Source organism: Theropithecus gelada, chromosome 8 (assembly GCF_003255815.1).
Source record: "Theropithecus gelada isolate Dixy chromosome 8, Tgel_1.0, whole genome shotgun sequence".
Lineage (NCBI taxonomy): Eukaryota > Metazoa > Chordata > Mammalia > Primates > Cercopithecidae > Theropithecus > Theropithecus gelada.
In genome coordinates, this window is record NC_037676.1 from 27,522,523 (window position 1) to 27,550,078 (window position 27,556).

Sequence of the window (27,556 nt, forward strand, 5' to 3'; positions counted from 1 at the left end):
CAACAACATAAAACATATGTGGTGGGTGAAAACTGGACTTGAAGAGTGCACACCCTGCTGGGATCCAAGCACAGAAGCCCACAGGGCTGGCCCAGGGAGTTATCTTCTTCAGTATTTTTATTAAGGATCTGGAAGCAGAAATTCAGAGCACACTGATGAAATGTGCAAGTGATACTGAGGGTAGACTGCTCATTACTCAAGATGACCTTCCTCTGTTGGGAAAAATGAGACCCTGTTCACAAAGGATAAAATTCACTGGGTACCACTAAAAAGTGACAAAGGGCTGGGCGCAGTGGCTCACGCCTGTAATCCCAGCACTTTGGGAGGCCAAGGCAGGCGGATCACCTGAGGTCAGGAGTTTGAGAAGAGCTGACTAACACGGTGAAACCCCGTCTCTACTAACAATACAAAAATTAGCCGTGCATGGTGGCGGGTGCCTGTAATCCCAGCTACTCGGGAGGCTGAAACAGAATTGCTTGAACCCAGGAGGCAGAGGTTACAGTAAGCCAAGATTGTGCCACTGTACTCCAGCCTGGGCGACAGAGCAAGACTCCGTCTTAAAATAAACAAACAGAAAAAAAACGCTACAGAGAAGAATAATTTGTACATAGGATAGAGAAGCCTGTATGAGTCTAAACACAGGTGGGGTTTAGAAAAAAAGACCACAGAAGGGAATGAAAAAAGTACTTTAAAAAAGCAAGGGTTGGGAGCAGCATAATTGAATATGTTACGAGAAGGTGATGCACAAATTCCTTTTTAATTAGAAACTCAGTACATGCTGTGTCTATCTGGTTACCTCACGACTAAAAGGATTAAATGCACCCTAGACTGCCTGTGTCACAGTCCCAGAACGTTTGGGAAGCACCATTCTAAGGCACCATTGGGATATTGTACAAGTTATTTCCCACTTCTCCCTTTATTTTTGGTCAGGTAAGTTACATTCAAACATGCATCTAAATAACTCTAAAAAGGTTCACTAACTTCGTATTGTTTAATATTTTGCCAACTCTAGGATTTGATCAATTTTCTGATGTAATAAAATTTTGTCAAATATCATACTATTGCAACTTTAAAAAATCTAGTTTTTCTTCTCAGATTTGGTACTATACATTTTAGACAACATGAGCTTGGGCTTGAAAAATTTTTTTAACTTTTAGAATGTCATTTCACTGAGTAACAGGCAGAGGGTGACATTTGAGAAGTATATAAGATTTTTGTTACCAATTTTGAAAGTGCTGGGCTAAGGTAAGTCTCTGCCTTACATGCTTCCCTCTTTGACAACTATTATTCTAAACTTAGCAATGCCACAGTTTTGGCTTTTAATAATGCAATCTTATCACAGAAAGAAAAACAAAATGAAATTTCCATAGTAATGTGAGAAAAAACAGGATTATTTTTATTCTTACTGCTTGAATGTCCTGAATCAAATAAAATTCATAGAAAAAAACTACTGACATACCACTCAGCAAAGATCTGGGAAAACTCCAGTGAACTGTTGGCCACAGGGGAGATGAAGTAGAGGGGGACGCTGGAGAGCCCAGCTGAGTCGATGTACTGATACAGGCACTCCAGGAGGTCATAGATCACTCCAGAAGGGTAGCAGGGAACCAACACGTTTCCTCCATTCCGGACTGTCAGAGCTAGAAAAGTGGATGCCAGAGGAGAAAAAACATCGTATCAAGAGGGCAGTGTTATAGACTGTAACTTGTAAAATAAGATTTGCACTTGTTTACCAACTTCTGTTTTTATGATTCACTCGCCTGTCTAATAACCTGCTTCTTTTGAAGAACACATCAAAGCAGGGGATGCTATAGGCTGATACTGATTTTCTCATCACTGTCTAATCTAGGTCCCTGGGAATAGAGCATGTGATTAGGGGTCTGGGTTTTTACCAATGGCAGCAGAGCTTCAGGACAGAGCCTCCAAGCTCCTTCCTGTTTTAGATCCTGCTCAAAAATTTGCTGGATTTGTCTCTGAACGTGGCTGAATGACATATAAGGAAATAGGCCAAGTTTTTCTGTTTGAGTAATATTTGTCTGCAGGAGTTAGTAGTATTTTCTTTCATTAACGTTTGTCTGCAGGAAAATCCCCTATACTTTAAGTACTTAGGCTCACCTAGATGCTGTAACTTGAGTGCTAGTGGACTTGCTATTGCTAGAGTATGGTATTAAAGTAGGGTACAGTGGAGAAAATCAACATAACTGGTCATAGCTCAAGAGCCTGGCTCAAATCCTACCTCTGTCCCAACCCACAGGACCACAGGAAAGCCACTACAACCTTCCCTGACCTCAGTTTCTGCATCCGTTACACGAAAAGAATGAATGAGATCAGTAATTTTCAAGCTTCAGTTTGTATGGAAAATGTCAGAGAATATGTTGAAAATGCAACTTTTCTTCTGGGTGTCTCCTTTCCCCAGAGATTCTGACTTACCAGGTAGGGCCCCCAAATTTGCATTTTTAATAAGTAATCCCATGGGTCTTAAGGAATGTGGTTAGTGGACCCCACTTTGGGAGACTGAATTAGAAGTAAGGTTCCTTTCAAGCCTAAAGTTCTTCGAGTAGATGATTCTAGACTATAAACAAACATACAAACCAAGACTATTTGAGATTAGTCCAATTATTTTTCTAAGGTAAAAATAAATTACCTTTGGGTTAGTATCAAAGAGCAAAAACAGACTATGTTTATTAGCATGGCCAAGTGAAATTTCTAAGAACAGTGCCTTCCATGTAAATATAAGAAGATGACCACTTCTTCTTCCTAGAGCAGAAGTAGTATCACTTAAAGTTGCTAGAGCTGAAGGTCTGAGCTCATTAACTTAGCTGTTATGGACTGAATGTGTGTGTCCCCCACAAGATTCTTATGTTGTAGGCCTAACCCCCACTGTGATGGTACAGAGAGGCAGGGACTTTGGGAAGTGATCAGGTTTAGATGAGGTCACAAGGGTGCAGGCCCCATGATGGGATTCATGCCCTCGTAAGAAGAGAAAAAGAGGCTGGGTACGGTGGCTCACACCTGTAATCCCAGCACTTTGGGAGGCCGAGGCGGATGGATCATGAGGTCAGGAGTTCGAGACCAGCCTGGCCAACATAGTGAAACCCCGTCCCATCTCTACTAAAAATACAAAAATTAGCCGGGCACGGTAATGTGCACCTGTAGTCCCAGCTACTCAGATTTAGTGAGTTATATCTGAAGGAAAATAAATTTCTTACAGGTAGAAAATGCCCCATACCTCTCTTAATTTAGCCTTTCTCCAAAAGAAGAAAGAATAAAACCAATCAAATATTAGTGGGGAAAAAATATACCTGTTTGGCTGGGTGCTGTGGCTCACACCTGAAATCCCAGCATTTTGGAAGGCCAATGTGGGCAGATCGCCTGAGGTCAGGAGTTCCAGACCAGCCTGGCCAACATGGTGAAATCCTGTCTCTATGAAAAATACAAAAATTAGCCAGGTGTGGTGGCACATGCCTGTAGTCCCAGCTACTCAGAAGGCTGAGGCAGGAGAATCACTTGAACCCAGGAGACGGAGGTTGCAGTGAGCCAAGATCATGCCACTGCACTCCAGCCTGGGTGACAGAGCAAGACTCTGTCTCAAAAACAAACAAACAAACAAACAAACAAACATACATATATATATATATCTGTTCACTGTATTGCTGTTGTGAGTTCAAAGTGTAACACTCTTTTCTGTGCTATTATTTGCAAAGATGTACTGCCTCCCTTCTTTGACAACTGCTACCCTGTAAGCACTCCTTCCCGCATTATTGTAAAATAGTATATTTATTATTATTATTATTTATTATTATTATTTTTTGAGACGGAGTCTCGCTCTGTTGCCCAGGCTGGAGTGCAGTGGCCGGATCTCAGCTCACTGCAAGCTCCGCCTCCTGGGTTCACACCATTCTCCTGCCTCAGCCTCCCGAGAAGCTGGGACTACAGGCGTCCGCCACATCGCCCGGCTAGTTTTTTGTATTTTTAGTAGAGACGGGGTTTCACCATGTTAGCCAGGATGGTCTGGATCTCCTGACCTCGTCTCGGCCTCCCAAAGTGCTGGGATTACAGGCTTGAGCCACCGCGCCCGGCCAGTATATTTATTATTGTAAAATAAATGCAAGATAGAGCATCCAACATAAGATGAGAGATGGTTGCACACCTAGGTTGCTGCAGAATTCTCCCACCATGCCATCTGGGTTTGCAGTGGGGATCTGGGTAAGCCCTGTCAGGACAAGAACATCGCTGTTTTTGAGAGAAGCTTGGTCCATGGGCTGAAAAAGAACACAGAAATATGGTTGGTAATTTTAAAAGGAGCATTACCTGCAAATAGTGAAAGAATAAGAGAACACAGACATTGCTCTTTCTATGTTGAACCCATCATCGAGTTCTCTTACGTTCTCTAAGGAATAGTCTGTCCTTAACCATTGGCTGCCTAAGTTGGGTGGGGACTGATGGCAGGAGGCAAGAGGAAGTTTTACGCAGGGATGAACAAGTTCTGTATCTTCACTGGGGCAGTGATTATATCAAAATTCAGTTTTACACATTTAAGATCTTTATGTTTCACCATATATACATTTTACCTCCATTAAAACAAGGTATCTTGTATTTCTGTAATGCTTTCTTCGTTTCAAAATGCTATCTCACATGTCATCAGTGGTTCTCAAGCTTCATGTGAGTCAGAATCCCCTGGAGGGTGTGCTAAAACACGGATTGCTGGGTCCCTCCCAGAGTTTCAGATGCAGGTTGGGATGGGGCCTGAGAATCTGCATTTTCACATGTTCCCAGGAGATGCTGCCATTGCTGGCCTGGGGGATCACACTTTGAGAAGCATACATTATAGAATTTGATTCTTAAAATTTAACTCTGAAGCACAGGAAGTAAGCATACACTATGGGAATATGGAATTTGGGACTCAAAGAGGTAAGGAGATTTACACTAAATCCCAGTGGCATAGAAGCCATGAAGAACCCTGGATTGGGAACTAGAAGGTCAAATCTACTCCCAATTCCATGACCAGCCTCATGACCTCAGTCATGGCTCTGAGCTGAGTTTCCTATAAAATGGGGCTATTTCTTGACCCATCTCCCTTAGATGACTTCTGTAAGTCTCATAGGTTAACATCCATGATCTTCTTGTGAACTAGGAACTCCCAGGGCACACTACTATGTGATTCTTAGGATGCTGTGTTTTTATTTTTACTCACCACAGCTTGAATTTAATTTTGATTGTTTTCCAATCATTTCAAAAAATATTACCCTTTCTAAATAAATTAGGATTAAAATAAGAAACCAAAATGAGGGCCCATGGATTAAGAAGCTGGAGAGCTCACAGGAGAGCTCATAAAGATTTCCATCTGAAATGCATCCTCTCCTCGTCTCCATTGAAAATACCCAGTGGATCATCAGAAGAAAAAAGCTAGCAACACAGTTTACTATGAAGGCCTATCCCTCTTTTTTCTGTCCCACCCAATTTCGCAATAAATAAAATTCCAAATAATAGCAAAGTCTCAACATCTGCGTTGTGGTCTCCGAGGAGCTGTGCCTTGAGTATTTTCCTTTCACCTTCTATTATATATAAGCATGGATACATGAGCTTCATTATTTTTTAAATAACATAATTGTGGTCTTACGTTATAAGCAGCTTTATAACCTGAAAAACATTTAATATGAAAACAGAAAAAGGCCAGTGGTGAAGACAGCTATATGTGAATAGCTTCTATTTTCTATTTGCACAAGTATATTCACACAAGTATGTAAGAGCGTTTTCTCTGCTTGGGCAGAACTCATCTATTTGTACTTCTCCAACAAATACATATGCATCCATTGTTTCCAGAGAAGAGAGGAAGGTAAGTACAGGACAGCGATTCTTAGCAGATGTGTAAGGGGCCTCAGATGATTTCTCATGTGCGAGTATCAACTGGAAAGAAACCAGAATGGTGACAAAGGAACCAAGCATCAATGGGTAGCAGTTAGCTTAAAATGGCAACCATTTTATATGGACCTTGTTAGAATGAACCAATAATGATCCCGAGGGCTGAAGGGAGATGAGGGACTTTAGAGGATCCAGGAACCTTCTGAAATGGTATATACAATTCTGTGTGTGCCTGTGTATACTTGTCTTTTTTCTTCTCATCTTGGCTCACTGCAACCTCCACCTCCCGGGTTCAAGCGATCTCCTGCCTCAGCCTCCTGAGAAGCTGGGATTACAGGTGCTCACCACCAAGCCCAGGTAACTTCTGTATTTTTAGTAGGGAAAATTTTCACCATGTTGGCCAGGCTGCTCTTGTACTCCTGACCTCAAGCGATCTTCCTGCTTTGGTCTCCCAAAGTGCTGGGATTACAGTCATGAGCCACAATGCCCAGCCTCTGTGTATACTTTTCCATAAATTTAACTGGGTGGTGAAATGGGGCCATGATCCTAAAAAGATGAAGAACTGCTAATCCACACTTGAGCTCAGACATTTGAGGCTGCAGTGAGCTATGTGTGTACCACTGTGCTTTGGCCTGGCCGGCATTGCAAGACTGTCTCCCTCTCAAACAAAACAAAAGAACTACCGATCCAGATAAAAACATGTAACACAGGCAGGGCTCGGTGGCTCATGCCTGTAATCCCAGCACTTTAGGAGGCCGAGGCAGGTGGATCACAAGGTCAGGCACTGGAGACCAGCCTGGCCAACATAGTGAAACTCCGTCTCTACTAAAAATACAAATAATTAACTAGGTGTGGTGGCGGGTGCCTATAATCCCAGCTACTCGGGAGGCTGAGGCAGGAGAATTGCTTGAACCCGGGAGGTAGAGGTTGCAGTGAGCTGAGATCACGCCATTGCACTCTAGCCTGGGCAACAAGAGCAAAACTCCGTCTCAAACAAAACAAAACATGTAACACAGAGCAAACTCTGCAAACATCTCTGAAGCTTGGCCATCAGCATCTTCCTCTGAATATTAAAGGACCGCCAACACAGAAACAGAGGCAGTGCTACAGTACGAATGTCGCCGAGTGGGAACCATTTTAAGATACCTCATGATCAGGTCAGACTGGATGTTTGTAATTTTAGCCCTTAACTCAGAGACATTTCTCGTTGATTCCCAGGGCTACTGTGATGAAGCAGGCTTAAAAGGCTTTTAGTGACACTCTCCAAAGCAAGCTGACACCTCAAACATCTCCATTTCACCACCAAAGGGCAAATGTATAGATTACTGGTGTCAATGACCACTCACTTGAGTGCTGCAAACGGGAACATTTTGCTCAAACACACACACAAAGAAAAAGTCATCTTGTCCAAGTACCAACTTAAAATACCTTACAAAGTTGAAAGTCACAAGTGATTCTTCTTTTTGGTCACTTTGCAAGCTGGGGACCCCTGGCCAGCGACGCCCCACTCGGGCCTCACTCAGCCACACTGGTGTGCCCCAGCTTACCTGTTACTGCTTATACCTGTGTTCAGTAGTGTCCGAGCTCTTGTACAGCGCCCAAGAAGAATGAGAATACACTGAACATTAAAGGGCGAGGAGGGTGAAGAAGAATTTTATTGAGCGATGGAACAGCTCTTAGAAGAGAGGGGATGTGGGGGGTGGTCCCCCATCCCTGCAGTTGGGTGGTTCTCTCCTATTATTGACTGAGTCTGGGGTCTTACAAGCAGAGGATGCACAGTGCATGCTGATTGGTTAGTATGTAAAAAAGGTTAAAGCAAAGACACCAATAAAAGGTGAGTATCGCAGTGTAGAAAACTAAGTAGGAAAGGGTAGGTATATGTAAAATAGGTGAAGGGTGGGGATCAATCAGGGGAAAGCGCACCAAACAGAAAGATAAATTCTCAATCCAAGTCCGAAGATTTAACTTGTAGCTTGGCTTTCAGGCTTTAAACCGTCTTTGGCTTGGAGGTGTGGTTTCACTGGGTACCCATCCCATCTGCCCAGGCATTTGGCTGCCTCCTGTTGCTCTCACAAACTTGAGGAATAATATTTTCATAAACCCCAAGCCTAAGAGGGCTGTGGCCATGGGATCGGGCCTCTGATGCTTCATTTAGATTGAACACTTGGCACAAGGCATGAGAAGAAGACCTGGTCCCTAGAAGCTTATAATCCAGTTGAAGAAAACATTTATGCATAATTTTAGAAAAAGGATTTTTCAAAAAGCCACAGAAAGTATAACGCAAATTTTCAGTTTGCACTGAGTATACAGATGCCAAGAGGAATGCAGACTAGCAAGCTGCACCAGGCCAGGTGAGGTCAGTAACACATGGCTTTTGGCAGATGATGTTTTGCTCCAGTTTTCTTTTCTTCCTTGGCTAAGGAACTTAAGACTCAATTTCAACAGCCTGGGTCACTCACTGCCTTTGGAACATCTCCCAGACATCTCTCCCTTCCCCAATACCAAGTTGTCCCTTTAACATGTGCCCTGGGGCTTCTAATACTTTCTATCTCAGCACTGATCACTCCAAACTGAAAGTACTATTTACTTGTCTGTGTCCCTCACAGGACTCTGAAGCTCCGTGAAGGCAAGAACTTTGTTTCCCTGTTGCCTAGCAAAATGCCTGGCATACAGCATTTGCTAAAGAAACATTTGCTGAATAGATGAATAAATAAAAAGAACGTGGTCTGGTAGGAAACGTGAGAATTTCACACTGGGAAAGAGTGCAGTAGGAGTCAGGAAGGTGAGAGGAAGCATGACCACTGCAGGATGGAGAGTGTACTCTGGGCTAGAGAAAGGAGTAAAGAGAGTGCAATTGGTAAAGGACCAAAGTGGTCAGGATCATGCCCACTGACAGAGTGGGCAGTGACGAGTCAACCTTCTGAAGCAGCAAATGACATTCTGGTAACAGCAATTACAGGAGATTTTGCTAAAGGAGGTGGGTGAGAGCAAACAGAGAACATTTTTAAGGCCCCTGTAGCAGTCCAGACAGAGAGAAACAAATTATGTCATGGCAGGTGAGGAGATGGAAGCACCAGATCCACCTGACTGATCACCTGCACCCTGGAGAAAAGTTCTGCATGTACACATCTTTGCCCACTATTACCACTTCTGTAAATTTCATGTTTCTCCTATAGCCTAGCTTACTCTGTTCCCCAAAGTAGGGGTTTAGGAAATATCACTAACTACAGGAGGTAATGAATGAACAACTAAACAAATGCACCATAAATGGTATACTTTATTTCTGAGAGAAGGAAATATTCTGCAGAGAGAAGCTGTACAGCCAGATAAGACAAATAAGATAGAAAGCATGGAAAGAAACAGGTGGAGAGCCAGTAAATTGTCTGGTCTCCCCCTCCTTGCTTTGTGGGACCTACCTCCAACCAATCCATGGACTATTAGTAGCTCAGCTTACCTGCCGCCCTAGCCCCCCAAATATATTAGGTTTAATAGAGCTTCCAGATCAGGGCATAGTACTGCAGAAACAGCATAACATTTGGGGAAATTCAGGGGGAAGAAAACATTACAAAAAACAAAACAAACCTACCTAGCAACTGCCTTAGTTCTTAAAAATTTGATTCGGCTGGGCACGGTGGCTCATGCCTATAATCCCAGAACTTTGGGAGGTCGAGGCAGGTGGATCACTTGAGCCAAGGAGTTTGAAACCAGCCTGGGCAACAGGGCAAAACTCCATCTCTACAAAAAATACAAAAAAATTAGCTGGCATGGTGGTGTGCGCCTATACCTCTAGCTACTCAAGAGGCTGAGATGGGAGGATCTCTTAGGCTCAGGAGGCAGAAGTTGCAGTGAACTGAGATCATGCCCTTGCCCTCCAGCCTGAGTGACAGAGTAAGACCCTGTCTCAAAACAAACAAACAAACAAAAAACAAAACCCAAAAAACAAAAAACCTGATTCAAGAAATCCAAATTTAAGATATTTTCTTTAGATTTAAGAGAAGAAACTACATTACTGCCAGTCTTTGTTTATTTATTTCTTATTTATTTTTGGGACAGAATCTTGCTCTATTGCTCAGACTGGAGTGCAGTGGCGTGACCTCAGCTCACTGCAGCCTCAACCTCCTTGGGCTCAAGCGAGACTTCCACCTCAGCTTCCCAAGTAGCTGGGACCACAGGTGCATGCCACCATGGCCAGCTAAGTTTTGTACTTTTTGTAGAGATGGAGTTTTACCATGTTGCCCAGCCTGGTCTCAAACTCCTGGGCTCAAGCAATCCTCCTGCCTCGACCTCCCAAAGTGCTGGGATTACAGGCGCAAGTCACCAGGCCCAACCAGTGCCAGAGTCTTTAAGACTTCAAGAAAATGAGCCAATCGGAGCATTCCCCTGACCTTCAAAGGGAAAAGGATCATGAAGTACAGGTGTGGGAATTGTGCCAGCTCTAGGAGACCTTCTCATAGGCCAACCACCATCTTCCAACCCCATGGATAAGAAGGAATTCCCACAGTGAAGAATAAAACATCATAAGCTCAGGGAATGACTGGGTGGAAAATGCCAATTCATTTTCTTTTACTTCATTTCTTAAACAAATTCTTTCCAAAATTCTAAGCCAGAGATTCTTAACCTGAAAAATAACAATGGTCTTCTGAGGACTCCATAAACTCAGGGTCTCCAGAAATAAAAAGCGAAGTCTGTGTCAATGTGCATAAAAGTTTTATTACTTTTTCTGGAGTAGTTCTCATCAGATTATTACTATCAGGCTTTTGGTTAATGACCCACAAAATGTTAAGAACCACTGCTTGAAGGCAGACATCCCCCTGTGGAACCCTTGCTTTCAAATAATCTCTCCTCCCCTTCTTCCTCAAAGACACAGGAGCCTTAGAAACTAGGGAACCACGTGTCTTAGCTTCAAGGCCAAAAGTTACGTGGGAAGGAAACAGCCCACTGACTGGCTGTGCCTGGTTTTCCAAATTTATTCCTGGCCAGAGACCAAGGTGTTGGAGAGTCTTCAAGGCCTTCAGGTAAGAGCTAAAGGGGTAGGATGGGTACCTTTCCAGGTCTGTTTTGTGGTCAGAAGGATGAGAAAAGATCAAAACAATAAACAAACTAAACCTAAACACAAATGAAAACATACTGCCAAGAGTAACAACAAAATACTCTACCGTGCCCTACAATTTTCCATACTTCAAATCTTAGCCTGGTAAGGACATCAGTGTCACAATCTATTATAGATAAGTTTCTAAAACTAACCAGACCAGGCGTGGTGGCTCATGCCTGTAATCCCACCACTTTGGGAGGCTGAGATGGGTGAATCACTTGAGCCCAAGAGTTCAAGACCAGCCTGGGCAACATGGTAAAACCTTGTTTCTAAAAAAAAAAAAAAAAAAAAAAAATTAGCCAGATGTGCTGGTGCACTGTAGTCCCACCTACTTGGGAGGCTGAGGTGGGAGAATCATCTGAGCCTGGAGAGTTTAAGGTTGCAGTGAGCCATGATCACACCACTGCACTCCAACCTGGGCAACAGAGTGAGACTGTCTCAAAAATAAATAAATAAATTATAAAACTAAGCCCTAATGTCTAGGTATATGTAGCTTTTGCTATACTATGCTGGGGAGTTTCACATCTAAAACTCAAGTCTACCCCTGAAGTCAGGCAGAGTAGCCAAGAAGCTATTGAAATAATATGACTATTACGTTGCCTTTTCAAACCAACATAATACAAAATGTAGTATTCAAATACAGGTTCAAAAGTCACAAGCAAATCCATTCATTTGATTTCCACAGTCAGAAAGGCCACGACTTCAATTATCAAAAGTGCTTGCTAGTTATTGCCAATACATTTGTGGGATCTTTCCAACAGGTGCTGCTTGTGTTGTTCTATTAGTATTATTTTTAAACTGTGTCCTGGGCCCTCTTTCTGGGCGGACTATACAACTGTTTGAAATAAGTTTTTTTCAGGAAAAAAGTTTTAAACCATTTCAATGTCCAACAGTGAGAAAGAGTTAAACATTTCATGGTATATCCACGGGACAGAGCACTAGACAGGTATCATATGTCATGTGGTAGAATCCATGATGACCTAAGTAAAGTTCACTACACAGTTCATCAGAAAGAGCAGAAAAGCAGGCTGCAAATAGCTCTTAATGTTAGGATTCATACAATTTTTATCTTTTCTCTGAGATTTTTGTATTTTCCAAAATTACTACAATAAATACAAATTAAAATTTTCTAATCAGAAATAGAAGAAAATAATATTATTTCAAAATAAGACATCTACTATGACTCCTGACAAGACCACACATGGGCATGAGCTGCTGGCATGCTCCTAGAATTTATTTTTATTTTTATTTACTTATTTTGAGACAGGGTCTCACTCTGTGGTCCAGGCTGAAGCACACTGGTGCGGCCACACCTCACTGCAGCCTCAACCTCCCTAACTCAAGTGATCCTCCCACGTCAGCATCCCGAGTAGCTGGGACCACAGGCGTGTGCCACCACGCCCAGCTTCTTTTTTGATTTTTTGTAGAGACGGGTTCCACTATGTTGCCCAAGCTGGTCTCGAACATCCTGAGCTCAAGCAATCCTCCCACCTTGGCCTCCCAAGGTGTTGGGATTATAGGCGTGAGCCAATGTGCTCTGCCACACTCCCAGAATCTAAACTGAGATGACAGAGGTGCTCAGAAGCAAAGGCAGCTGACAAATGTGAGAAACTAAATCATAAATTCCTGGGGAATAAATTCCTGGGGAAACTAGGGGCCTTGGAATGAGGACAAAAGGGCAGGCAATAGCTTCTACTGCGGATGGAGGAGAGGTTGCGCAAAAACCCTTTGTCCTTTTTTCTTTCCTCCATATTACAGTTGGCAGATTGTGGCCGGTTCAACCCCCACTCTGTGAGGAAGGAAATGCCAGAACAGCGGGATGAAGGTTCACAGAACACTAAGCCACTCCTTGGTTGTTCCCTCACACCACAAGGGCAAAGTGGTGACAAGTCAGGGAGACACTCAGGAGAAACAATGTCTGAAGCAGAGATATGAGAGGAGGGGCCCTGAGGGTCAAGCAAGGAGAGCTCGCAGGGAATCAAACAAGACCACCAAGGAAGGCAGCACCTACTAAACATTGTGAGCTAAAATCTATCTCCACAGGGAGAATTAGTGAACCACAGTAGGAATATATGTATTACAATGTCCCAAAAAATATACAGAGGGAGATTAAAATGAGCAAGTGTAAAGAGAAACATCTAGAAATACTGTGAACAAAAGTATGTTTGTGTGAGGAGCAGCATGAATATGGCCGAGAATGAATTCAGGAGCTGGAAGATTTTTTTCAGGAGGCTTCATGAGGTAGATGGGAAATATACAAGAAAAAAGACATGCAATACACAAAAGTGTCAGTATCTATATACTAGAAATTCCATAAAAAGAAAAAGAAAATCAGCCAGGAGTAAGTAATTTAAAATATGACTAAGAAGTTTTTTAAGTTAAAGGAAACTGGAAGATCTCACAGACACTATATTAACAGGAAAAACACACATTGAAGACAAATCATTGTAAAACATACAAATATTAAAGTGAAAATTCTAAAAGCAGATCCCATATAATGGAACACAAATCTAAATGCCTTCAGAGTTCTTAACAACAACAAGTGATACAAGTGGAAAATGAAGTCGTATTTCCAAAGCTTTATCCTATCAAAGTTTTTTTGCCTTTGATTTTTAATCCATCCAAGCTATCATTTAAATGTGAGAAAAAATTAAAGACACTCTTAATAATCAAGGCCTCATAGGCTTACCACTTCAAGACCCTCTAGATTCCTTCCCATTCCTCAAGTATTCCTGGAAGAAAAAAAGTCAATCTAGCAGGATGTTATGAGATCCTGTATATGGAAAGTAAGGTTGAAAAACTTACAATGTATCTCAATGAAGATCACTGTTGTTGCAATAAGGAATACATTCACCACCCTATGTGTATTCTAAATGACCCAGAACTAAAATTCTAGATGGTTTCACCATGGTCAGCATGGGGTATGGTGTACAAAGGAAGAGAGAAAGATGGGGGAGACAAGAGGACAGTGTGGCTTTGGGAGGAAACATACAGATACTGATAAGTAAGATAGTCACAGAAAAAATAAACTAAGAAATACCTCAGAAGAATAAAAATAAAATGTGTATTTTCACATATACAGAAGGAAATTTACCCTTCTAAAGGAAGGCAAGAAAGGACTAGGAAAAGAATGAACTAAAAACATGACAGAAGATGGCAAAACTACAACAGCCATCACAAGAAATACAAACAGGCTCACCAACCAAGAGACACTAGATTAAAAAAAAAAAATTCCGGCCAAGCACAGTGGCTCATGCCTGTAATCCCAGCACTTTGGGAGGTCAAAGGTGAACTGATCGCTTGAGCCCAGGAGTTTGAGACCAGCCTGGGCAATACAGGAAGATCCTGTCTCTACAAAAAGTACAAAAATTACCCAGGCACGGTGACATGTGCCTGTAGTCCCAGCTACTTTGGAGGCTGAGGCGGGAGGACTGCTTGAATTGCAGAGGCAGAGGCTGCAGTGAGTTGAGACCACACCACTGTACTCTAGCCTGGGTGACACAGCAGGACCTTGTCTCAAAAAAAAAAAAAAAACAAAAACCAAACCAAACCTGGGAAAAAGCCTCTTGGCTTTTAATGCAGTTTTTATAGAGAAAAAAAGGAAAGCATTGAAGCATCCTCATAAAAATAACTGATTGATAAAATATAATGATCATGACTATATGGACTCCTGAGTATACAGCATGGAAATATTAAAAACTAAAAATTGGTAAAACTACAGTGAGAAATAATCAAAAACACACCCTTTTCAGAAATCAGTAGTTAAGCAAAGATATAAGACTTGAATGATGCAAAACACTCAAATACATATAGAAATATTTTACCCAACAGTGAATACACATTCTTTTCCAAGACACGTAGAGAACATTTACAAAAATAGATTGTGCTTCAAAGGAAGCCTAATCAAATTTCAGTCCATCAGGATATGTTTATTATAATGCAAAAGATTAGACTCTTGAAACATAGGCTTAAAAAAATTTCCTCTAATCCTATGTCTAATCAGACTGGATGGACTAGAAACAATTATACTGTAAAATAACCTTTGGTTATTTAAATCATGAACATTATAAAGAATATTATGACATACTTAGAGATGAATGACAAAGCACTGCGTATCAAAAATGTAACAGAGTAAAATTATACTAAGATACAAACTGGTTGCTTTAAATACATTTGTGGAAAAGCAAACACTGAAACGCATTTAGTAAAAACAGTAAATCTGAAGTAAAGAAGGAAGGAAGGAAATAAAGGGCAGAACAAAGGATGAAAATACAACCAAAACAATTAAAAGCAAAAACTTATTTTTTGAATAAAATCAATAATATAGACAATCTTCTGGCAAGTCTGATCAAGAAGATGATGAAAATAAAATTTAGAATGAAAACAGACTTACACAAAAAGGTTAAACAAATAAAAGAGGATTATAAATAGCTCTATACCTATGATTTTGAAAACCTAGGCAAAAAGGACAAATCTCTGCCAAAATTCTGGCACAATTTTGGCCCAGAAAACGTAGTTCAATAATGGTCATCCAGATTCAGACAGTTTTATGGAACATTTGACCAAACTTTCAGGAAAAGATAATCCCTACCTCATATATTTTTTTCTGACATTAGAAAAAGAGGGAAAGGCTCCCAAATCACCTTATGAGACGAACATATCTTGGTTTCTGACAAAGGCAGTATAAGAAAATAATGTATGGGCCCATTTTTCACCTATGACTATAGATTATAAACTTCAATAAAATACTCACCAACTCATTCCTGGAGAGTATTTTTAAAATAATAGATTGTAATCAAGCAAGATTTATCCCAGGAATACTGGAAGGTTGAATGTGAGCAAAGCTAACACTGCAATTCACTACACTAATGGTCTCAAAGGAGAGAAATCAAAGTTGATCGCACATGCTCAACAGCATTTGACAAGGTATAACACTTACATCTGACTTTTAAAAAATCAGAAAGTTGGGGATAAAGGAGACACTCCTTAGCTTGACAAATAAAAATGGTGTAGTAAGCATGATGTTTAACGAAGAAACTACAAAAGCTTTCCTTTTACAGTCTTATACAAGACAAGGATGTCCACTATCATCACTGCTGTGCAATACAGTATTATAGGGCTCAGTCACAAGATAAGAAAAATAAAAGATACAAAGGTTAGAAGAGAGGTGAGAAAACTGTTACTTCATTGCAAGATAATATCAATAGATAAATATCAGAATTAAGAGAATTCAGCATGGTTGCTAAATATCAAATCCATTAAAAAATTAATACTGAGACCTCATGCTCAGTAAAGGCTAGTTCTCTTCCTTCTCCATTTGGGAGGCTGCACTCTTTGGCCTCAATTTTCCTTTAACTCTCCAACCATTCTTACACAAGACTATTTTTTCTTCCTTCCACTGTCTGTTGGTAAAAGTTCCCTATGGCTCAGTCTTTGGCCCTCGGCCCTTTATCTAGATTTTTTTTTTTTTTTTTGAGACAGAGTCTCTCTCTGTTGCCCAGGCTGGAGTGCAATAGTGCGATCTCGGCTCACTGCAACCTCCACCTCCCAGATTCAAGCGATTCTCCTGCTTCAGCCTCCTGAGTAGTTGGGATTACAGGTGAACACCACCACACCGGTTAATTTTTGTATTTTTAGTAGAGATGGGGTTTCACCATGTTGGCCAGGCTGGTCTTGAACTCCTGACCTTGTGATCTGCCTACCTTGGTCTCCCAAAGTGTTGGGATTACAGGCATGAGCAATCATGCTCAGTTAGATTTTTAAAATGTGACAACTCTCCAGTCTGTCTCCAGACTTGCCTCCACATCCCAGTTCCAGCCCCATATTTCCATTTGTCTAATGTTCTCAAATTCACATTCATGAAACCTACTACCCTCTTCTGCAACAAATGGCCCTCTGCCAACTCTTCCTTGTTAACTGGATTAGTGGCCATTAACACCATTCTCAATGTCATGCAGACATAAGATCTCTAATTTTTATTCTTTCTTTTCTGAAGACAGTGGGCATTCAACAAATATTTCTTGCATTAAAGACCTGCCAATGTTTTAACTCTTTTCTCCATTCTTACTGCCTTCAGGCTTAATCCAAAGCCTTATTTCTCTATGTTTATCAGAATTCTACAGCAGCCTGTGATATTCTTCCTAGTTAGTAAAGATTCTACTCAAATAGACCAGGGGTTAGCAAAGTTTGCTGTAACATTTAAAGTAGAATTCTGCCATTATAACTTTTTTTTTTTTTTTTTTTGAGACAGGGTCTTGCTCTGTTGCCCAGGCTACAGTACAAATGGCACAAACATGGCTCACTGCAGCCTCAACCTCCCAGGCTGAAGCAATCCTCATGCCTCAGCCTCCTGAGTAACTGGGACCACAGGCGTATGCCACCACACCTGGCTTCTTTTTTTTAAACTTTTTGTAGACATGGGGTCTTGCCATGTTGCCCAGGCTGGTCTTGAATTCCTGGGCTCAATCATCTTGCCTTGGCCTCCCAAAATGCTGTGATTACAGGCATGAGCCACCCTGTCCAGCCTATGGTGTATATTGAGCCATAAACATTCCATAAACAAACGGGTGTGGCTGTACTTCAACAAAATATTATATGCCAAAATAGGTGGCATGCCACATTTAGTGCCCAGGCCACAGTTTGCTAACTGTGCAATTAGACTATCAAGTTTTTCAAACCAAAACTTTTCTCATCCCTGCCAATTCAACACAGAATCCAATTACGTGGGTAAAGAAAAATCTAATTTTTTTCTTTTTTACATATAACACAGGTCGCCAGCTAGAAATTAAAATTAATTACTTAGGTATGTTGCTCATTACTTTCAAGACATTATTTTCCCTTTAAATTTATGAATCTTGTAAGAATAATTTACTGGAAATTACATCAATAGTACTGTAAAGGCTTTGAACTAAGCAGGACAAATCAGAAGAGTTGGCAGCCAAGTCATCTTTCTGTCTTTTATGGAAGAACACATCAGGAATGATAGAAGCTGCCAATAAAAAATTTTGATTCAATGAACCAGATGATGGTGACATTGATGGGCTTTTGATTTCAATAACCAGGAAGGGCCCAGAATTCCACTAGATGCAGGAAAAAATAGCAGCGTCCCCTCTAGACCTTGAGATGAAACTTGGCTATAAAAGAAAGTATAAAGAAATAATGCAGAATGGCAGCTCAGACATCCTATTATTCCCCACTAGAGCACAGCATGGTTCTCCCCATATTAAAATGGGCCTGTTAATTATTGACTTAGCCATTCCATAATGCATGTATATATCAAGACACATGCATACCATAAATATATACAATTTTTATTTGTAATTAAAAGATGAATAATTTCTTGACTTATGGATAGTGCTCTCACAAACATGGTGAATGTTCTTCACACCCACTGAACTTTGTGTAAGAAGCATGGTCAGCACCAACTCTACAGAGTGACACGGTACAAGAAGGGCAAAGATGATCTGTATGCTGAGGGAAAGTGGCTTAATGGCAGGAAGGAGTGGCTACGCAGGCAGACCAAGCCAATCTTCTGGAAAAAGGCTAAAACTACAAATGAGATTGTGCTAAAGCTTAAGTGTTGGGCCCAACTGCAGATCTAAGAGAATGCTGGCTACTAAGAGATATAAGCATTTTTAACTGGGAAGGGATAAAAGGAGAAAACGCCAAGTGATCCAGTTCTTACCTTCATTTTTGGTTGTATTATGAAGACAATAAAAATTTGAGGTTATGTTAAAAAATAAATAGGCCAGGTGTGGTGGCTATAGTCCTAGCTACTTGGGAGGATTGCTTGAGCCCAGGAGTTTGAGATTACCAGTGAGCTATGATTGCACCACTGTACTCCAGTCTGAGTGACAGAACAAGACCTTCTCTCTCTCTCTCTGTAAATAGATGTAGATAAATAAATGGAATATGGACTCCCACAAGTTACCTAATGTATCTATATACCCATTCAACAGCTAACTAATGTCCCCCACTCCCTATTACAAACATAGAAATAACCGACATTCAGGAAATGAACAGTAAATTATTTAGAAATACCTAAAAAGGAGTAAGTATCACATTCATAACAATGTTTATATGTGCTGGGCTTCTTGCTAAATATGACTGGAATGAGTAACTTAAAACTTTCCAATAGTTTCCCTCTCCATATTAAAATAAAACCAAAATTCTTCCTCACAGCCTGCTAGCACTACATGACATGGTGCCTGCCACTCTCTTGGACCTCACTGCTGACCACCATACTGAGACCACAATAGCCTTCTCTGCCCTTCAGATTATTCTTGCTTTAGGGGCCCTTCACTGGCCATCCCTTTATAATACACACACTCACAGCTTCACGTGGCTAATTTTTCTGTTTTTCTTTTTTCTTTCTCTCTCTTTCTTTTTTTTTTTTTTGAGATGGAGTCTTGCTCTGTCACCCAGGCTGGGTGCAGCACACGATCTCGGCTCACTGCAACCTCTGTCTCCTGAGTTCAAGTGGTTCTCCTGCCTCAGCTTCCCAAGTAGCTGGGATCACAGGTGTACACCATCACACCTAATTTTTGTATTTTTAGTAGAGACGGGGTTTCACCATGTTGGCCAGGCTGGTCTCGAACTTCTGACCTAAAGTGATCCACTTGCCTTGGCCTCCCAAAATGCTGGGATTTACAGGCATGAGTCACCATATCCAGACTTTTTTTTTTTTTTTTTTTTTTTTGTCTTGAGGCAGAATCTCACTCTGTTACCCACACTGGAGTACAGTGGCGCAATCTCGGCTGACTGCAACCTCTGCTTCCCAGGCTCAAGCGATCCTTCTGCCTTAGCCTCTTGAGTAGCTGGGCCCACAGCATGTGCCACCACACCCGGCTAATTTTTGTATTTTTTGTAGAGACAGGGTTTTGCCATATTGCCCAAGCTGGTCCTGAACTCCTAGGCTCAAGCAGTTATCCCATTTTGGCCTCTCGAAGTGATGGGATTACAGGTGTGAGCCACTGCGCCCAGCCAACATGGCTTACCTCTCCAGATCTCAGTTAAGTGAGATCTTCCCACCGGCTTTCCTGGGCACCCAATCTAAACCAGTCTCCATCACTCTGAAAATCATCCTGATTTACTGTTTTCAGTACTTGTATCACAATTGGAAATGGCCATACACTTTATTTTTTTACCTACTATACACCATCCTCTCCCCAACATTATCAACTCCCCTACAACATAAGATCCACAAGAATGGCTTTGCCCATTGGTCACCACTGAATCCCCAATACACAGATGTGTGCATGACACTTGACACTTGGCCCTTGGGAAGGATTTTAAACAGCTAATATTTGCTGAGTAAATGCATAACTATCTGTGTCCCACATTAGGCTATGGTCTTTGGAAGGACTGTGGGAATTTCAGAACCCTAGTGGTGACCCTCAAGGTAGCAGGACTATTTCAGAGAAACCTGTAGGCCAAAATGTTGGGATTCAAATAGTCTACCTTGGCTAGAGAGTATCTGTAGAAAACCAAATTGGGAAGATTTAAAAATGGCTGATGGTACCCTGGACACATTCCGAATTTGAGTTAAGTAACCAAAAAGCTGAGTTGCAAGAAGAGAATTTGGAATTACCTGGGGGTGTGTGGTAAGCAAGGAGGATCCAGAGACATAAGACACTTTCTCGTAATGAGACTGGATGATCCAGTTGGAGCTCCCAAGGGCATAGCCAGAGCTCAGAGGCGTCACCTGGACTGCACCAAAAAGCTCCTAAAAGAGAACCACAGTAAGAATGTGCAATGAGCTTACAGTGACAGTCACACAAGGTAATTCTGGAGGGAAAAACAACAGAAATATCCTCAGTTTAAAAACAAAAAATATTTTAAAGTAAACCAGAGACTGGGTGCAATGGCTCACGCCTGTAATCCCAGCACTTTGGGAGGCTGAGGCCGGTGCCTGGGCAACGTGGCGAAACCCTGTCTCTACAAAAAAAATACAAAAATTAGCTGGGCATGGTGGCACATGCCTGTAGTCCTCAAGTAGCTACTTGGGGCAGGAGGATCACATGAGCCTGGGAAGTCGAGGCTGCAGTGACCCGTGTTTGTGCCACTGTACTCTAGCCTGGGTAACAAAGTGGGACCTTGTCTCAGTCAATCAATCAATAAAGTAAACTACAAAGTTTAAGGAAAACAGAAAGATGATGGAGATCATCACGCTCCAAATATAGAAAGCAATCCTATAATCTGTACTTGTCACCTGAGAGCTCCAGCCCTCTTCCATATCCCTAGGCACTCAAGGTTCACAAATTAAAAGGGAGAGATGAAATATTACCATACAGACCAAAGATACGCTTTGGCTTTCCTTTTTCATTTTCAGTTAGGTGTTAGGCCCTTGTTCCTGACTGGAACGGAGGAAAGAACAGAGGCTCTGGATCCTCAGTAACGGAATGGCTTTAAAAACGTAACTATAGGATCCTTCGAAACAATAACAATATGAACGGAAAGCATTCATAAATGACTGAAATGTAATATGAATACTCACAATTTTCTGAGAATATCCCACCAGCTGGATTTTACTAAGGGCAGAGTTCACCTCTTGCATTGTATAGCATCTTCTCCAGGTTGACACTTCCACTGCATCCTTGAGAGGAGAAGGTAACAGCCTGCAAATGGATCACAATATCAACTACCGGGTGAACATTTCTTCATGTTCTACAGCATTCCTTTCCAGTAATTTGTCCATTTGATCTAAATGGTTTAATTTACTGGCATATAATTGTTCATAGGATTCCTTTATGATCGTTTCTCTTTTTTTATTTTTACTTTTTTTGAGACAGAGTCTCACTGTGTCACCAGGCTAGAGTGCTACGGTGCAATCTTGGCTCACTGCAACCTCTGCCTCCCGGGTTCAAGCGATTCTCCGGACTCAGCCTTCTAAGTAGCTGGAATTACAGGTGCCCACCACCATGCCCAGCTACTTTTTGTACTTTTAGTAGAGATGGGGTTTCACCATGTTGACCATGATGGTCTCGACCTCCTGACCTTGTGACAGGCCCGCCTCAGCCTCCCAAAGTGCTGGGATTACAGGTGTGAGCCACCGTGCCCAGCCATTTCTTTTCTTTTCTTTTCTTTTAAATAGAGACATGGTCTTGCTATGTTGCCCAATATGTGTCAACAGAAAAACGTTTTATCATTTGCTCCAAAAGAATCAGAAGGAGACCTGAAGAGTAACTTCCCTGACATTCACTGTACAATACAGGTCCAAGTACTGGGGTGAAATGAATGCATGCCATTAGCCTCTCCTCTCTCTCCTGAAACAACACTGAACAATAGAGGAGGGCTACACACACACACACACACACACACACACACACTCACACACACCGTTAAGACAAAGAGAACGAGAAAAGAGACAATAGCAAGGCATTTTAGAAAGCAGAAAGACAAATGATAACTGACTTAGTAGGCCCAGGAAAGTTCAATGCAAATGTTTAATTTCTACAGAAGAACCCACAAAAAGTATGGCAACTGAAAACAACAGGTATATCTGGAAGTTGAATCAATCTAAAAACAAGAGGAATTGTTGAAAAAATAGATGAGATTCTTAGAACCTTCCAGATCTTCTCATTCCTTCCATATAGCTCAGCAGCTATCCCTTCTCCTCTCAGATATGCTACCAGAGATTGTTCTCTGGAGGGAGTAAAAATAGAAATCTGGACTAGGGGAAACCATCAACTGAGGCAGCCTTCCTAAACAAAAATTCATATATTTAGAGAAACAATGTTCCTCTCTTCATTTGGCTGCCAGAGCACTATGAGTAAGCTTATACCCTCCAGGGTAGGGGGCTGAAAGAATCTTCTCTGAAGAATCCGATCAGCCTCAAAGAAAAAAAATTAATGAAGAGATCCTAACACAGGGGGTTCCACAAAGAAACAGCTCAACCAGATTACTTTATGGTAAAGTCTGGAATTGAATAAGCCCTACTCATGGCACTCAGACTTTCTAATTAGTTTTTTTTTTTTTTTTAAATTTTCCAACTCTTAAACATGAGCCAGTAAGCCAAGAACTACCATAAATTTGAGAAAAGTCTCTAAAATAATAAAGGCCTCAAATGGGGGCAGAGGAGCAGGTAGGGAAATTAGAAGAAATAAATTAGGCAGGTAGAAGAAAACTTTAAGTTAAACAGCTTGTCCTTACTATCGTTAGAAAAATAAGATAGTATAGCTAAGAAATGAGAAGAGATTGCTACAGAAAAAAGATTAAGAGAATAAAAAGAGCTGTTAGAAATTAGAAATACAATGTCATACAGAGAGTGAAAGCATGCCAACAATACATCAGAATTTCAAAATAAGCGAAAAAGATTTAAAAGTTATACAAACACGAAAGAGGCACATACATGAAAAACTAGCAAAGCTTATAAATGACATGACAGAACTCAATACGGAATTAGAAATAAAAGAAAACATCACTTTGGAAATGAAGACTAAACTACAGGTTGAGCATCCCAAATCTGAAAACCTGGATGGTGCGGTGGTTCACACTTGTAATCCCAGCACTTTGGGAGGCCGAGGTGGGCGGATTGCCTGAGCTCAGGAGTTTGAGACCAGCCTGGGCAACACTGAAACCCATCTCTACTAAAAATACAAAAATTACCTGGGTGTGGTGGCGGGCGCCTGTAGTCCCAGCTACTCAGGAGGCCAAGGCAGGAGAATCGCTTGAACCCGGGAGGCAGAGCTTGCAGTGAGCCAAGAATCTCACCACTGCACTCCAGCCTGGGTGACAGAGACTCCCTCTCAGAAAAAAAAAAAAAAAATCTGAAAACCTGAGATCAGAAATGCTCTAAAATCTGCAACTTTTTGAGTGCAAACATGATGCTCAAAGGAAATGCTCATTGGATTACTTTGGATTTGGGATTTGGGATGCTCAATCAGCAATATTCCAAATTGGAAAAAATCTGAAGTCTGAAACACTTTGGTCCCAAGTATTTCACATACGGGACACTCAACCTGTAACAGAAACACAAGAGTAGATTAACACAATAGATAATGACACAAGAAAAATGGGAAGAAAAAATAGCAAAAAGAAATGAAGAGATTTAAACAATTCAAAAGAAACCAATGTTGAAGACAGATAAGCAAGATGCCACATAAGGGTAATAGTAGTCCCTAACAGAAAACCAAGTGAGAGAATAAAAATTAATACTCATAACATTCAATTACTAAATATTATAATTACTAAAATAAAGAGACATGAAACTACACACTAAAAGAACATAGTGCACACTTGAGAATACTGACCCAGAACAATGAATGCCAGACATATTCTGTGAAAGTATTTAGACAACAAGCAAACCTTTGGGATCTAGGAAAAAAGCAAGTGACTTACCAAGGAAAGAAAATTAGATTTTATCAGTGGTTTTAACAGCAATGTTTAATATTAGAAAAAAATAGGAGAACATATTTAAGATACTCAAAGAAAGAAAATGCAAGCCAAGGACTATATATCTAGCAAAACTGACTTTCAAGGCCAAAGATCACAGAGAAACAATTATGAACATGCAGGAACTCGGGGAATACTGTTCTTGTGATCCCATCCCGAGAAATCTACTGAAGACTGAGTTTCAGACAATCAGAATGATTAAAGAAACCAGTATGAATGGGCCAGTAGTGAGCATTAAATATACAGTTGCTAGTAGCTGACAGACTAAATGAAGGTTAAAAGGAAGGGAGGATAGTATGTAACGAATATATATTCTGACAACACAGATACGGTACAAGTGTAAAAAGAAAGTGGGGGGAAATATATATGCTCTGTTCTCTAAAGAGTACTAGAAACAATGACCAATTGAGTAGCAATGAGCATTGCTAACAACCAAAATGGGATCTTAAAATTCCACTTCCCATTGGAGAAACCAGGGTTTCTTGGAGAAATGGGTAATTTAGGGAAGAGAATGTACAAGAAGAGTCTTAAACATCCTGCTATCACAGATGGCAAGGAAACAATCAAACACTATGAGGGTCACAATAAATGACCTAGGGGACAATGAGTCTGTTTTCATGCTGCTGATAAAGACATACCTGAGACTGAGAAGAAAAGTAGGCCGGGCGCGGTGGCTCAAGCCTGTAATCCCAGCACTTTGGGAGGCCGAGACGGGCGGATCACGAGGTCAGGAGATCAAGACCATCCTGGCTAACACGGTGAAACCCCGTCTCTACTAAAAAATACAAAAAACTAGCCGGGCGAGGTGGCGGGCGCCTGTAGTCCCAGCTACTCGGGAGGCTGAGGCAGGAGAATGGCATAAACCCGGGAGGCGGAGCTTGCAGTGAGCCGTGATCCAGCCACTGCACTCCCGCCTGGGCGACAGAGTGAGACTCCGTCTCAAATAAAAAAAAAAAAAAAAAGAAAAGTAGGTTTAATTTGACTTACAGTTCCACATGGCTGGGGAGGCCTCAGAATCATGGCGGGAGGCGAAAGATACTTCTTACATGGCGGTGGGTGGCAAGAGAAAATGAGGAAGAAGCAAAAGCAGAAGCCCCTGATAAACCCATCAGATCTTGTGAGACTTATTCACTATCATGAGAATAGCACAGGAAAAACTGGTCCGCATGATTCTATTATCTCCCCCTGGGTCCCTCCCACAACATGTGGGAATTCTGGGAGATACAATTCAAGTTGACATTTGGGTGGGGACAGAGGCAAACCATATCAACACCTGACAAGGCTTTCAGTGTTCAAAGATGGGACAATTTCAGCTGAAACCACCACCACCACCACCACCACCACCACCCAATGAGTTGAAACCATGCAATATTTCAGAGGGGGCTGTGATTGGACTGGAGCTTTTGAGTTGCTGGGAATGTTCTCTTCCTTGACTGGGGGGGTGGCTTTAAGAGTGGTTGCTGTATAGTAATTTATTAAGCAATATATTAGTTTTGTGTGTTTTGATATCTCTGGGTTTGTTTTTTTTTTTTGCTGCTGTTTTTAGACAAGGTCTTGCTCTGTCACCCAGGCTGGAGGGCAGTGGCATAATCACAGCACACTGCGGCCTCAACTTCCTAAGCTCAAGTGATCCTCCTGCCTCAGCTTCCAAAGTAGCTGGGACTACAGGTGTGTGCCACCATGCCCGGCTCGGTTTATTTTTTGTAGAGATGGGATTTTGCCACGTTGCCCATGCTGGACTCAAGCAATCTGCCCACCGTGGCCTCCCAAAGTGCTGGGATTATGGGCATGACTAATATCTGTCTTTTATATTACAATAAAAAGGTTAATTTAACAATCAGAAGAATTTATGTTAAAAAATATTACAGCAGGAATGAAACATGGATAGAAAGCTTGGGAAATGAAGTTAAGGGAATTCTGCAGAAGAACAAACAAAAAGAAAAACAGATGGAAAAGAGGAGAGAAAAATATTTACATGACAATCTAGGAAGTTCAGCATCTAATAGCAAGAGTTGCAGAAAGACAGAACACAGAAAAGGGAAGTAGAAAACTTTTTTTAAAACCAGAATTAAAATTCTTAATTTTCTAAATTGGGAATTGGCAAACCTTTTCCATAAGTGGTTGCAGGTATTTTAAGCTTTGCAGATCACATACAGTCTCCACCACAACTATTCAGCTTAGTTGCGTAACAGCATACACAATATGTAAATAAGCGTGGCTGTGTTCTGATAACGCTTTATAAAAACAGTGGTGGGCCAGATTTGGCCCAGAAACAGTGCTGGCCAACAGTTGCCACTCCTGTTCTAAATTGAAAGGGCCCATTAAGTACTCAGCACATGAATGAAACTGCTTTAGTAAGATCCATCATCATGAACTCAAGGAATAAAGATTCTAAAAGCTATCATATGGGAATCAAGAGGTACAAACTAAAGATCTAGGCTCAAAACAGCACTGGACATTTCAACAACACTCCTGGAAGCTAGAAGAAAATATAATAATGTTTTCAACATTGTAAGAGAAAATTATATCTAATGTAGATTTCTGTCAAATAGTTTGAGGGTTATTTCTACCAAATAGTTTTAGATGTGCAGATTCAGAAAATTTACTTCCCACACATTCTTTGTCAGGGAGTTACTGGAGGATGTGGCCTGAAAAATCAAGGAGTAAACAAGAAAATGGAAGACTCAGAAAACAGAGCTTCTAACAGAAGCAAAAGAAGTCTTTGGGATAATGGTGAGGAAAATCCTCAGCTGAAAGCCATGGCATTGGGCCCAAGACAGCTGACATCAGAGAGAGAAGGCTGGGGAGAGGACTTTTCAAGGAGATAAAAGTTGTCTGAATACCTACGGAGACTGAACATGATGAGTGGCAGGATATGCCACCCCAAAATATGCCACTTCAGCATAAAGGTTAGTTTGAGGTAAAGGCACCTGAGAAACAGCAGGTGCAGGAAGAGCTCTCTGACCTCCTCTTTTTCTTCCTAAAAGGAGATGAAATCCCCATATGGAAGATGTCCTTCCTATAGCAGGAGGAAAGTAACATTTTATCTGTAGGGAAAGGGAATGGAGTTCGAGAAAAACCTGTACCAGCAAACCTTGTTAAACCCTGATCTTCCCAGTCACTTCTCCACCCAATTGACTGCTCTGGCCCAAGTCCCCTTCCCTTGTCACATTTTCCCAACGTCCTGCTCTTTGTCCAACTCAGTGTCTG

At 41.3% G+C, this 27,556-nt stretch overlaps 1 protein-coding gene across 4 annotated transcripts in view; it reads right to left on the reverse strand.

Moving 5' to 3' along the window:
• Nucleotides 1-27,556, reverse strand: part of INTS9 (integrator complex subunit 9) — a 123,454-nt gene that overhangs the window by 26,522 nt on the left and 69,376 nt on the right. For all 4 annotated transcript variants that reach the window (XM_025393804.1, XM_025393801.1, XM_025393800.1 and 1 more), the window contains 4 exons: nt 21,450-21,570; nt 20,544-20,678; nt 4,151-4,262; nt 1,460-1,640 (listed from right to left, as the gene is read on the reverse strand). In XM_025393804.1, the coding sequence (XP_025249589.1) occupies nt 1,460-1,640; nt 4,151-4,262; nt 20,544-20,678; nt 21,450-21,570 (549 nt within the window). The remainder of the gene's footprint in view (nt 1-1,459; nt 1,641-4,150; nt 4,263-20,543; nt 20,679-21,449; nt 21,571-27,556) is intronic.